Source organism: Cupressus sempervirens, chromosome 1 (assembly GCF_028749045.1).
Source record: "Cupressus sempervirens isolate cs-2001-9-10 chromosome 1, ASM2874904v1, whole genome shotgun sequence".
NCBI lineage: Eukaryota > Viridiplantae > Streptophyta > Pinopsida > Cupressales > Cupressaceae > Cupressus > Cupressus sempervirens.
In genome coordinates this window covers 427522672-427536876 of record NC_143118.1, presented here as the reverse complement: position 1 = coordinate 427536876, position 14205 = coordinate 427522672, and the positions used below count along the sequence as shown (strand labels likewise).

At 37.7% G+C, this 14205-nt stretch overlaps 1 protein-coding gene and 1 long non-coding RNA gene across 10 annotated transcripts in view; one reads left to right on the top strand and one right to left on the bottom strand.

Annotated features, from left to right (window-relative positions):
• The window catches only part of LOC149578099 (kinesin-like protein KIN-7E, chloroplastic), a 377239-nt gene that overhangs the window by 316879 nt on the left and 46155 nt on the right, over nucleotides 1–14205 (top strand). For 6 of the 9 annotated variants that reach the window (XM_089827536.1, XM_089827542.1, XM_089827524.1 and 3 more), the window contains exon 23: nucleotides 122–217. The exons of 1 other annotated variant lie outside the window; for it this stretch is intronic. In XM_089827536.1, coding sequence (XP_089683662.1) covers nucleotides 122–217 — 96 coding nt within the window. The remainder of the gene's footprint in view (nucleotides 1–121; nucleotides 218–14205) is intronic. 2 more of the 9 variants (XM_089827546.1, XM_089827540.1) reach the window with 1 other exon arrangement.
• The window catches only part of LOC149578100 (uncharacterized), a 383937-nt gene that overhangs the window by 340473 nt on the left and 29259 nt on the right, over nucleotides 1–14205 (bottom strand). The gene's annotated exons all lie outside the window — the stretch shown is intronic.

Here is a 14205-nt window from a genome sequence, read left to right as displayed (position 1 = left end):
ATGATGATTATCATTCTTGCTTATATCTTCTCCGAGCATTGGCACAGAATGATAAATTGATACATGATAAAAGCAAATTACAAACTATTCTCACATTTTATGTGAAATGAATGTTGAACAGTGTACATTATTACAGAGTGAAGATCTGGAAGGATTTGAACATTCAGCTGTTTGTGACCTTCATGTTCATACATTACACAATCTATGCAAGCCTAAGGTCTCTCTCTCTCTCTCTCTCTCTCTCTCTCTCTCTCTCTCTCACACACACACACACTCACACACACACACACACACTTACATTACCCAATCTATGCAAGCCTAAGGTCTCTCTCTCTCTCTCTCTCTCTCTCTCTCTCTCTCTCTCACACACACACACACACACACACTCACACTTCTTTCTACCCTCTTCCTCCTTTCCCTCTTCTTTCCTCGTTTCCTCCCCCTCTCACTCGCCCATTTTTCGTCTTGCACTCTTGCTCCCAGCCCACCTTCTCTCCCTATGCTTCCCTCTTCCCCATAATTCCTCACCCAGTTTTTCATCAGCCCTCTCCAATGAGTAAAAGTAAGAGGAGAAACCTATCACGCATAATAAGGTCAAAACAGAGTTGATTTTTTGGCTTATAGGTAGATAGCATGCACCTCTTTGACACATGATTACCCTTGTGGAAACAAGCAGACCTTTTTCATTTTACATAAAATGGACCCGCACAATCCATTTATACTATGATCTTTAGACAAATAATAGTGTTATTAAAGTAATTTGAATTTAACCTTGTCGTTTTTCCTTATATAAAGAGCAACTCCATTTTAATATTTCTATGTATTTGCTTTCCACATAATGTTCTGTGCTTTTTTGAGACAACTAGTAAATCTGTTCATTTTGTTTCTGATCAAGTTCGTCTCATGTCACTTCAGAAGTTAGAATGTCTTTTAGAAACACAGTTTTCAGCTATATGCTTTCCCACTATTCATTCTACTAGTTTAGGTATTTGCAGCTTGAGACACTGACAATGATCATTTAGCTCTTCCATCTCATCTTTAAACCTAGAATCTTCGATGGCACTTTAGTTAAATATTTCAGTTACTCTTTTTTGTGATAGCATCTTTAGAGGGAAGAGAGAAATGACTTGTATTGATATTGGAAAAGATGAATGGAATTCTATGTGACTTGAAAAGTGCATCTAGTTACAAAACAAAAGTACTACTGTATCAGATTAAAATGAATAAACACCAAGTACTGAGTAAATGTAAACATGCCATGATGGTAAACTTAAAGCAGCAATAGGAACTAAGTACAAGTAACAAGAATCTAGTTAGGTAAGGGGTCCTCGACAAGTGTGGAGCTGATGAAGGTGAAGCACAGGAGACAGTTATAAGTGACCGGCAAATGGAGGTGTTTGAAGAAATGCTCAGATGAAAGGAATCAGTAAATAAGATTGATATAGCTAGGATCAGTATGACATAACCTCTAAAGAAATGGATCATGAATATTGAATAGATCAAGATAAATCTTTCTGAACTCATTCCACAAAGAAGATGTAGACACCATTAGGTGCACAAATGAGCCTAGATTTACTCAAGGAGATGAATAATTTGAGTTAGAACATACCTAATTAGGAATAGATTAAACCCCCACCCCTAAGTGCTTCTCTCTAAAGCAACTTGGAAATAGTTTTTGTGTTAAATCTTATCTTACCTAAGAAGATAAACGGGATATACATACTATGTTTTCATGGATGATATTCTAAGATTTTAACTTTTCTGGTCAAATTTCTATATTTACCAACCTAGGAATAAATTCCAGAGGGCATCTCCACAAACTGGTTTTTCAAATTAATTAATGCATTATGTGCAAAAGACCCCCTTGTGCCTTGGCATCAACCTCTAGGCATAACTTAAAACTCTTTTAAATAAATAATTAAACTTTAGTTACCTCTTTAATATTGCCTCCTTAGGACAACTTAAGTTATAATCATTTAATTAATTAAGTCACCCAAGCTGCAGAAAGCATCAAAATGAGACAAATATGAAATTCTAATCACACTAGTATGTCACTAAGAACTTAGGATGATACACTGAAGAAACGTGATGATTGTCTAAAATAGCATGCTTCTTCAAGAAGTTTGGAGAGCTCCAAAAAGGCTAGTATTGGATTTGGAAAAGCACTGCAAGGCTCACCAAGATCATCTGAACTCACTGCCATAAACAATACCATTACTTGACTAACCCTTTTCTCTCAGAAATTTTGGAGCTCTCCTTTGCTCACCTATTACTTTATAGGAAAACTTGTATAGTAATAGCTTAGAAACCAAATATGCTTGCAAATGGAGCATTACAATAGCCAAATAGTTTTTTTAAGTAGAATGGTTTCTTACAATATGTCTACTTATGATATATGCACATAAATAGGGATAAGAAGATGAGCATGTGTAGATTGTATTAAGTTACATGTTCTGTTTCAAGATACATGTGGCTTGTGGTCCAATATAAGAAAGATTGTGCCGTAGTTGATCAATTCTATGGGATAGGTGCCTCTATAGTAATTCTATACACATTTCTATGCATTGTAAGATATTGAGCAATGCACTATATTTGATTTAGTCTCCATGTGGGTAGGTAATTTCAGCCATTGCAGTCAATCTACAGTGTCTATTGTTATGTTTGATAATATTGATTATCTAACACCATATTAAGTTGTTCATTATTCCCGAGAAGTTTGTTGGTTGACAGTTTGTCCTCCTTTCTTTCTCAACAAAAATGACTCTCACGCCCAAGGGGGGGAAGACCAAGAGTCACCAACAAATTGGGAAGCATTTTTGGTTTTGCTCCTCTTTTGGCTTCCCTCTGAATTTTAGAGGTACAACTCCCTTCTAGTGGATGTGCAATGAATTTGTTTTGGGTTCATAATTCTAACATGGGATATGCTTTTAACCAAAGAGTAGAAGAGGCTTTTTCCAGATTTCCCATTTCCGCAACTACAGAATATGTAATGTCCCCGTTTTGGAGGTAATTTGATTTAATTGATTTAATTAATTAAGTTGTCCAAAATAATGAATATTTTATGAGGATAACTAATTAATTATTTTAATTAAATAAATAAGTGGTATTAAGTTAATTATTTATAAAGTTATCAAATAAATAAATATTAAAAGGTAACTTTATATTTAATTAATTTAATAAAGTGACTTGAATTATAAAATATTTTATAAAGTCACTTAATAAATAAAATTAAATAATGTTCTAGAAGTTTTTGGAGAAAGTGGAGAGAAAAGAATAAATAGGCATCCTGGGCTTCATTCTCACCATGCAGATTTGTTGTTGTTGATGTTGATGTTTGTTGATGTGCATTGTAGAGCCTAGGGTTTCTGCAGTAGTCACAATTGGCCATTGAGAACGAAAACTCTCAATTGGTACGCAATTTTGAGGGTGTGAAATATCACTTGAATTATTGCAGCTGGGAGAAAGTTACTTCAGACTTTCTATTTGAGCTTCATGCATATGGGAGGTACAGATTTGCATAGAGAAGCTTCATTTTGCATCGATTTTGGTATAGGATTGGAGCGCTGACTTTGGAAGATGATCTCAATGATTTTGGCATTGAATATTTAAAGGGAGAGGTCTGATTTCAATTGAGGAATTCTGAAGCTAAATCTGAAGTAAAACAGGGATGCCATTGGAGACACATTTTAATTCATTGCAGCTCATCTACATATTGGTTTCTCTTGGAGATTGGAGCACTTCATTTCTTAGTTCTTGCTGATTGTGTTTGGAGCTTTGGAGGCTTGAAAAACATTGAGAATTCTTTTATCTCTCCATTCATATCAAAACAGGGGTGGCTGTTTCAGAAAATTATTTGAGCATCATAAGGTCTTCATCTCCCAAGGTATTGCTTGCCTCTTCATTGGGGACTCAAGGCACCACCAAGCTACAGGTTCCTTTGGATATTTCATGCATTTTTCTTATCATTTAGATGCATATTAGAAGGTATGGCTGTAGGTGAAAGTTTGTATCAGATTTAAGCATTATTCTTGCGGATGTAAGCCAAGAGTCTTGGCATCTTTTCATTGTCATCATTATAGGAAAGATAGCATTTCAAATTAAGTGTCATCTTTTGGGAGTTATATATTATTGTAATGATCATTTGAATATTGTATGAGGATGTATGCCAATTGTATGACAAAAAGTCACTTGGCTGTAGGCGGTTAGTTTGATGTTTGAATTCATTATTATGCATAGAAAGTATATAAAAAACTTGCATAAGCATCCTAGGTCTTTGATAGAATCATTTAGAAGTGAACTTCAAGCAATACTTGCAATCACAAGTGCTGGAGCAAACTGAAATTTATAACAGTCATAGATCCCTTGAATGCCAACTGTTTGACATAATGTCAAGTCGCTGAAGATGAATAATTTGCATATAGAAAGCATTGAAGTGCATAAAAGGGAAGTTGTAAATGCATCTAAGTGATTGTTTGTGCATACTAGAGTTGTTTTCAAGCATTGGAAGCGTTCATTAGTCAATTTTCAAATAACATATCAGTCTGATCACATAAACCAGCAAGCTGGGAGGTTGCAAGTGAATTGTTTGACGATATTCTTTGAGTTCCTTATCAGCACTTTGAGATTAGATTTGAGCAGGGACATTACAAAATACCCAAGCAAGATTAAAGATATTCAGTCCAATTACTCCCACGACCGCAAAAATAACCAGACCTCTTTTTGGCACATCAACTAATCCTACTTATACTCTTACATGCATCTACCAATTATTGAATGACATGCAATCTACCTCTAAATGCAAACACAAAGGAACAAAAATGCAATTAAACCCAAGTGGCTCTCAAACCAATCAAAACCATTAGCCCAACGACTGTTAAACTCAATGATTCCCCAATTCTTTCACATCTAAATTCCAAACACAAAATTCAATGCAGCACGACAGGGGAGAAGAAAATACAAGAAACCAAAATAACACATAGGTTACAAGAATTATCAACTCCAACGATCATTGAAGATCAATAATTCACACTTCAAGAAAAAGTCAAATTCTCCATTTCAATGTAAACTCTTGATTCTCACTCAATAATCGCAGTTACAAGGGGACAATTTGCACCAAAATTTGTCGATCCTTTATTGATTATCCAAATTTACATATATAGGCCCTTAGTCTTTGGGTGTTACAAAATATTATATTCTAAAAAGGTATATGAAAGAGCTAAGAATAGAAGAGGCATGACACATGTCATCCGTTACAAAGTAATCATTAATTTGGGGGAGCTGGAGCATTTGATATTTCGTCGTCCTCTAGCTTCGAAGCTTCTTGCTTTAGCTTGTGACTCCTCATTGCCCTAGTGATTTCCACTAGATCCTCTGGATTTGGAAGTGATGCGTTGTCTAACCCAAACAATCAGTAATCATGGTCTGTGGCTAAGGCTTCCACGGCATCTATCTTCTTCTACAACTTTTCCTACACCTTTGCTAATGTTCCATCCATGGCAGTTAGAGTGTGCAAACCCACAGATTGGAACGTGCTTGGACGGACCAGCCCATCAATGAAGTCTTGGCAAGCCTTTCTCATATGATTCACGTCCACGACTTCACCACACCTGCTAACGTGGGACTTTGGGACTTTGTATGAAGCTTTTGGAGATAGCTATAAACGTCTTCCACGTTCTTGACTGCTTCATACACTTTCTTCTGTCGGTTCTTAGTTTTAACCATGCTTTCTCTCTTGAATTCAAGAGACATCATCCAGTGAGAAAGTGGCTCATTTCCATCTTTCAAGATACCCACACTAATGACAGTCTCCTTTCATAGTTATGATCTCATACAATAGAGAGGCGGCATCCTTATACTTTTCAATGTCTGTCCTCATGGACACCATATTACTATCCATGGTGCTTTTAATTCATCAATTATAATGCACAAGGAACCCAACTTGTCAATTAAGGGCAATCCCCTTACTTTCATGTCTTCTATCCACTCTCTGCCTATCTGCCTGAAATGCCTTTCTTCTTGTAGCTTGGCCAATAGAGCCTTGCTCTCTTTAGCAAAGGGCTCAAAAATCCTTGAATTTGACGACTCTCCCACTTCACTAGCCAATGGTACGGACATCTATCTGATGTAATCCAACAATTCTTTGTTCACCGCCTTGAGTTGAGCCTTTGAAAGCTTCATTTCGTCCAACTCTTCACCGATTTCTTCATTCAAAAATTCCACATTTGGCGCTTCGAATTGTGTTTTGGCGGCCCTATGTTGCACTACTGGATACTGAAATCCGATGGGACAAGATCTACCAAATTACCCTCCTCCTAAGCTCAAGCAATCTCCATGATGTAGTTCCCAGTATTCGCGTCTTTTCCCAGGGCTACCAGCATGGTCATCTTCTTCAAGGCTAGAGCTTGCTTAACGGTCTCGAAAATCAAGTCTTTCGGGAGCACTCCCCTCTGTTCTCTTTTTTTCCGCTCCAAGATATTCTCTAGCTAGGACACAGATTGAAGCACATCCAGTGAAGACTGGAGGGCTGTGGCATCAAAAAAAATTCTTGCAACAAGAGGTGTACTAGTCTTCCTACTAGAAAATGGAAACACAATTGTAGTAGAAATTGTGGTTGGAACATTACCTTGCGTATTCAGCCCTTGAGGTGTTTTCTAGGATGGAGCTCCTTGATCTTGTCCAACTCAGATCCTGCCTCTTTTCCCTTCCCCCACCCTTTTCTTTGTCCTTTTACTATTCTCCAGTTAAACTGAAAACTGGGTTGGCCCACCTCCACAAGTTGGAGTAATTAGAACATTACTCTTCTGGGGCTGATCCCCTCCATCTCCACTATTTCCTCCGACCGTCTATGAAGGGCCTACCAAAGTAGTTGTCATTGCGGCAATTGTGCTTGCAGAGGTTGTGGTAGCAGATTACACTGGCTGAGAACCCGACGGCAAACCACCGGTCCTCTTTCTCCGACCTCGGGTCCATTCGACCCACTTATCTATTCTTTTACCTTAGTTACCAGATTCATGCCCTGGAGGATGGATCCGGACTCGAATCTTGATCCGTGGCTGGATTCGTCCGGATTTTTTTTTTTTTGGAATTTTTTTTTGCGATTATTTTCATATAATCATTATGGATTTGATCAATAGATTCATACCAAAATCATAGATTCATACTATGAAATGATTTAGAATCGTAGATTCATACTTTGAAATGATTTAATTTTAAAATTATGTATATTTCTCTCATTTTTTAGTATATATAATGCATATATATATAAATATATACTAATTCTAAGGTTCTTTTAATGACTCCTTCAGTTAACTTCTCCAAATTATCAGTCGTAGGGCCGAGGGGAGGAGCCGAGTCTATAAGTGTGTTCTTGACCTGGTTCATAAATGTAGAAGATTGCTATGTTGCCCATCATCATCAATATCTTCTACATTAATATTAACACCATATAGCTTCACTTGATCTATAATCATCCTCAAAAAATATATTTCTTGTCTCTCCAATTCATTAGCACAATTAGCCCAATAGTCCTATAGAGCTGGAACATGTTTGAATGCCGACCCCAATTGCAGAATGTCTTTGATATAATCAACAGGGTCGAACTTAAGCCTGATGACTTCATAGGACGTTGGCTTATATCTCTCCTCAAAATTCTTCACTGTATTCTTGGTGTTTGATTTGGAGGCATAGGATTAGGCCCCTACTACAACTAGAAATGGGATTCTTGCCTTCTGTATTGCCGAACAGAGTTTGTTCACCTCTCAGATTTGTTTGCACATTTCAACAAGCACTATCCAGTCATCCAAATATCTAGGAAGCTTCCAAGGGAAGCCATCAAAACCTACAATCCCAATGGAAGGAAAGGTCAAGAACTAAATAAAGAAGCTTCCAAACTGAAGCACTACTTTCATTGCCTCTAGAGAAAATCGGCACTCAGGGAATCCTTGCAACATTCTACAAATTCACATGGTGAATGCATCGTTAACTTTCATAAAATCTACATAACTCCTATGCAGTTGCAGACATGGGAAGAAATCATAGACCAAGATGTCTTAATCATATTCCTCTACATGCGGCAATCCTAGCCACAACTGAATACTCGCCAAGGTATAGATCAAGTAGGAGAACATATAAAACTCCCTCTAAGCTTTAGCACTTTGGAGCCAACTAGTGAAGTTGTCACATAATCTAGGCCCAATCCACATACTCGCCCTTCATACATACCACCTGCACCAGATAGAAGTAGTGCTCTACAAAATTGAGTAAATCTTCCTTGCCCTTCAACCGGTTCAATAGGACCATGATGTCGATGATCTCCCTCTGCACATTTGTACCATACAAAGTCTTTGGCACTTTGTTTTTCATGCCCTGAGGGGTTTGGAACCAACTTGTCATCATGTCTCCATGACACAACATCTTCTCATTGAACATGGAGGCAAAGTTCCAAAAATCCATTTCACTGTACACCTCCCTCTCTTGTAGTCAGACTGCAATGTATTCAGGTAAATGGTGAGCAGCCCATCATCTCCAGGCATCTTTATTTTCTTGATGTCAGGATCAAAGTGCGATATGCACTCCAAAATGAGCTTTGGTGCTTGCACTGCCACTAGAAATCCTGCTGCTTCTACTAGGTCGCTTTCCTTCAACCTCTAAGTGATTGGATGAATTGAATCTACCCCTAATATCGGGTGCAAATCACCCAAGTTGTAGAATTTTTGTAAGGTATTGCTCAAGTTCTTTAGAGTACATTCGGTACCATTCAAACTGTCATAACCAATGAACCTTGCAGCCATGGTGGTTTTATAGCATTTGAACAATTAGCTAGTTGCGAAATTCAAAAAGGGTCATTGAGAAAAAGATGATGAATTATGCCTGCAGAAATCCCTCTTTATAGATCTTCGTAATCTGATTTTCATTAAACCCTAGCACTCTTGAAGATTAATGATTAGATTTTCCATTAATGGAGTAGCTTAATGGGCAGAAATGATGTTATGCATGCCTTTTTAGTACAACCTTTTCCTTAATAAATCTGATCTTTTGAAAATCCGCCACCTTAGGTGGGAGAAGCAAAAATTATAATTTTCCGACATTAAAACTTGGCTAAGGCAAATGAAGCTTCCGTCAGCTCTAGATTTTTCGCTTTTGAAGATGAACTCTTGCGTGCCTTTTTCATACAACCTTTTTCTTTAATATATCTGATCTTTTGAAAATCTACTGCCTTAGGTGGGAGAAGCAAAAATTATAATTTTCCAACATTAAAACTTGGCTAAGGCAAATGAAGCTTCTGTCGGCTTTGAAATTTCGGCTTCTAAAGATGAACTCTTTGCTTCTGATGCTGGAGAAGTGCTTTCACTTCTTTCCCAAACACATGTTTCGCTTAGCTTTTTTTCACTTCGGGAATCTTCCAAAAAAGGTACTCCCGAACACTTCTTTTGAGTACTCCACCTGAGTAATCTTTGGTTTTTGGAAACTTAAGATGCCGCAGCTCTCGAAATTTTACATTATGCGGGAATCCTTGAAATCGCCTTCTCCCCGAACAATGTGCCCTTAATAAAGTATCTTCTTAACATTCCTTTGAGTTTTGGACTTTGACTTAGCTAGGGGAGCTAAATTTTCCTTTACATGGGATCTCCTTGAGAATGCTTCACCTCCGAGCAAGGGAAACTCCGAACTCTTCTTTCTTCAAAGAACATTGTGGACTTAGACAAGTTTATTTTCATCAGGGGGAAGCCTATAATCGATCTAAGGGGAAAACATTATTATAACCAAGCAACCTACATGTGCACATGACTTAGGGATTTGCATAAAACAAGCAAATGGAGCACAAGCGCACTAAGATTCCCGAAAACTCGACCAAAGGGAAAAAGAGACTTTCAATGGGAAGCAACTCTTACCAATACCCAACTATGGACTTAGTCAATTTTAGAGCATGGGTTTGGTAACAGGGCATGCTTTGGTGCACCCTAATTTTTCTTCAATTATGTATTGTGGTGAGAATTGTTTGATCTATCTGACCTACCATAAATTAAAGTTTTAGCCATCTTCACTTTGGTAAAGGAAACAATGGAAGATGTGCCCCAAATTGGGGTTAACAATGATGGTGTCAATTCAAACAACACGAAAATAATGAGTCTAGAGATCGAATCCTGTCCATCCAATTTGTTGTCTCACATGTTTCCATTAGGCCTCATAATCATGAAAATAATAGCCATGGAGATGGGTTTGATCATCTGCACCAAGATGATGATGATCATCCATTTCAGGACTCTGCATTGGGAACCAAGAGATGGCATCATCAAGAAACCCTCTCGCTTGTCCCTGTATGATCTCTAATGGATGGGCATCGCTTTCCATGATGCAACATCCAAAGCTCCTCTCTGGGAAGAGGTTTCAAGGAGGCTGGCGGAGCAAGAGAATTCATCCCAAACAATGTTGGGACATCCATACCCATTGGCGACTATTAGTAGGAAGTATCTACCAGCCTTTCCACTCAAGGACCACAGTGTCACATACCACTATGCACAACCTTAAGCAATTTCTAGTAGAGACGTGGGCCAATGTTGCTGCTTGGTCCATTAAATCTCTTCAATCCGTGCTACTGACCAAGATCATATATCTTAACCATAGTACTTGTAGATTTATTATTACTTGCCAACTTATGAATACACTTCACCCTCTTTTGATTATGTTGAGCTCTGCCTTAGTATATAGGTAGTGTGAGTTATTTGCAACGATTATTGCACCTAACAACAAACAACTTCTCCCAAGAATTGACTCTCTTTGTTGGTACTTGTTTTGTTATTGTTCCCTTAAGTCTCGTTTGTCTATAGCTCATTGCATGTGTTAATACCCGTTGAATGGCATCTCCGCTTGTTTGCAACTCATGTTCCATTCACCACCAGTCGTCTATCTTCCAAATTTGTATGCTCTTAAACTCACAAACCCTTTATCCTACTCGAAGTATTCCACTTCCAAGCTTGGCTACATTAACTACAATTAGTTCCCTCAGCAACGTGAATATGCCTTAATTGAAACTTGAATTCAGTAATGGTTTGTCATCTACACCTCATGTATGTTCATTCATGAATATCTCCTCTATCCACTATGTGATAGTGACTCCACAAGTGTAGTCAAACTAGATTCTCTCCTCTGTGCAGTCGATTTTATGAGGAGATAAGATAAGATAAGATAATTATATTAATGTCCAACAAGAGACCAAAAAGAGGTCTATGGGATTGAAAGATTACAACAGCAAGACTAACACCAGCAAGAGCACACAAAGGTGCTTGAAAATAAACAAATACAACCAAAGAGATAGCAACAAAGAGCAGAGACAGAGAAAGCAGTAGGAGTCTTTCTTGGGCAAAAAGAAATCAGTCACCGAATGATACACATGCCGATGTGTAGAGGTACTACACTATCTCCGGCCACTCACAGATGAGTGTCGCTGGTGCAAATAGCCAAAACGGGATCTGACACATCTAGAAAGTCCAACAGGTCGAATAGAGCTAGAAGGCCTTTTCGCAACACGCAAAGGGGATAATGGTGTAAAAAAAGCAGTAATAAACTGAGTAGACGAGTGCCAGTGTAGAAGCAGTGTCTGGATTATACTATCAAGGAGCGTGGTGGCCTCATGAAGATAAAGTCCAAGGCATCTCTAATCATAATAGCTGGAAAAGTCATAGAGAGAGAAGCACTCCCGGAACAGACAAAAGAATCTCCCTCTAATCTCATAGTAAATAGAGCATCAAAAAAGAAAATGAGCCTCATCTTCCACCTCCCCTAAAGTACAGAGCATACAGATCCGCTCCGCACTAACAATATGATGATCAGTCTGAGCCCAAAGATGGTGAGAACCCACTCTGAAAGAACCTAAAGAGATCTACAAGGCATGAGACCAGCACCATGAAAGATAGCTAGGATGGACAATAATACCATCAAAAACCTCCAAAAAGTGTGCCGCATAGAAAGACATCCGTGGGCATAACTCGCCAGGAGGGTTAACCCAGGCAGTAGTAATGTAACGTCTATAAATATCAAGACGGACATGCTCATTCAACTCCTGTCTAGAAGGGAGAAGATGAGCAAGGGCATCCAAAGAGAACTGAAAAGGGGGGAGATGATCAATGTCAATCCCAATCGAACTCAGCAAAGAAGAAACCTATGCATACCAGTAACGCGCGTGAGAACCAAACTTAGTAGCCGTAGTGGAAACCGAAGAGCAATAGGCTAAATAAGAGTAACGATCCTGGTCCCTAGCAGTATCAACAAACCCATGAATACGATGAAGGAACCAAACCAAATCAAAGATGTCCGCAAGTCTGAAAGGATGAGCACCAAACTTAGCAAAAATGACACTATGAGGAGTGAACCTGTGACATCTAATGATGCGCCTCAAGAATAAAGTATGAACCCGCTCAACCGAGGCCCAATCAGAGTTAAGAAGAGAAGGGCCCCAAACCACAAAACCACAAAGAACAGTCAGCCGCATAAGAGCGTCTAAGAGAGAAAGCTTAGACGAGGTATCCTAGAAGTGATGTCTGAAACACTATAGAACACAAATTAAGATGTTCATGAGCTTCTGTGAGAGAATGCATCGAGTTGCTCATTACTCAGCAAGATTGGGAGTTTTTCCATGTGATTGACTACAACCTTGGGCGAATTCTTTTACCACATGATAATTTGCATTAAGAGATTCTTAATTTCTGAGCATTCACATAGTTTTGTACGCATCGGATCACCAATACTTATATGTATTAATCAGGGGAAATAGTAATCCCCTACTCTTTCTCTGTCATTAAATCTTCCACTGTAAATATGGGTATGTGAAACACATCTTGCTGCCCTTTCTATTTCATTTTATTCATTTGCAGCCTGCTCTAACACCGTGTTAAGTAAAGATTGTTTTCTACAATTGTAATAGCACTGCCATTATATCTGTGTGTTCCAAATGCATAATTGAATGTTATATAACTATGAATAGAAGAGACATGTTTCTATGGTAGTTTATAAGCTAATCAATAAGTAGACAATATTAACATTAACATATAACATATCTCTCTCTCTCTCTCTCTCTCTCTCTCTCTCTCTATATATATATATATATATATATATATATATAATAATCTATAATATATATAAGTAAATATGTGAGGGTTTGTCTAATTGACTATTAACCAATAATCATAGAAGAATTATCTCTAGGTCAATTCAACCCGATTGAAGCTACAACATTGACAATACATTCTATTGTGAATCTCTAATATATCTATTACCAATTAATCACAGATTTGTTGACGTGGAGCACAAGTTTGATTGGGTCTTCCAGGATATGGGAAATAATATATGACTTGCAACTTCCTTAATATCATTGATGTAACCTTTACCACTACTTCTTTACATCTACAAGGTGGCATTAGTCAATGCTTGACTAATATATCTAATCACTATCTCTCCACTAGCCATTGTTGTTCACTCATGATATATAGTTGCAGGTCTTTATGTTATTGATTATGCATCTTAAATGTTCGATATCCTTGTGCTCATCTATTATTGATTTTAGTCTGATCCATATCCCATGTTGATCAATACTGATCTCTTTCACCAACTATGTTGCCAATATATCATTTCACACAATGTAATATCCCTAATTCAGGGTAATGTGTTTATATCACTATGCATATGTGATGTTTTGTCCATTCTTTTTTCATTATAAATAAATGTTGGATGCCTCATAAATATGGTGGTTGTCATTTTCTTTGGTTATTAATGTTTTAGGCTTATACTTTTGTTTGGACTTATGATATGGTATTGTTGATGAAGTATGCCAAAAAATATCCCTTCTTTGTAGCCAGAGAAAGACTGTTCATCTTAGTCAATGATGGAAAGATACTCTAAGAGATATTTGATTCTATCAATGATTCCTTTATATCATGACTATTTCCTTTCAAAGTAAAATTTAAACTCGTTTATTTGTTTATTATTTTAGCTATTGTTACTTCTGAAAAAGGAACATTGCAAATGACTTTGAGAAGCTAGAGAAGAAGTAGAATAAGTGATGGTGAAGGAACGAAGAAACCCCATTGTAACTACAAGTATGAGAAGAACATAGTTCAACAAGCGCTTTAGACAACCGTACTCATCAAGTTGATAAATCTTCCCCAAACCATGTCGCAAGTAAGAGTGTCACTTTCCAACATAGTTGGCGAC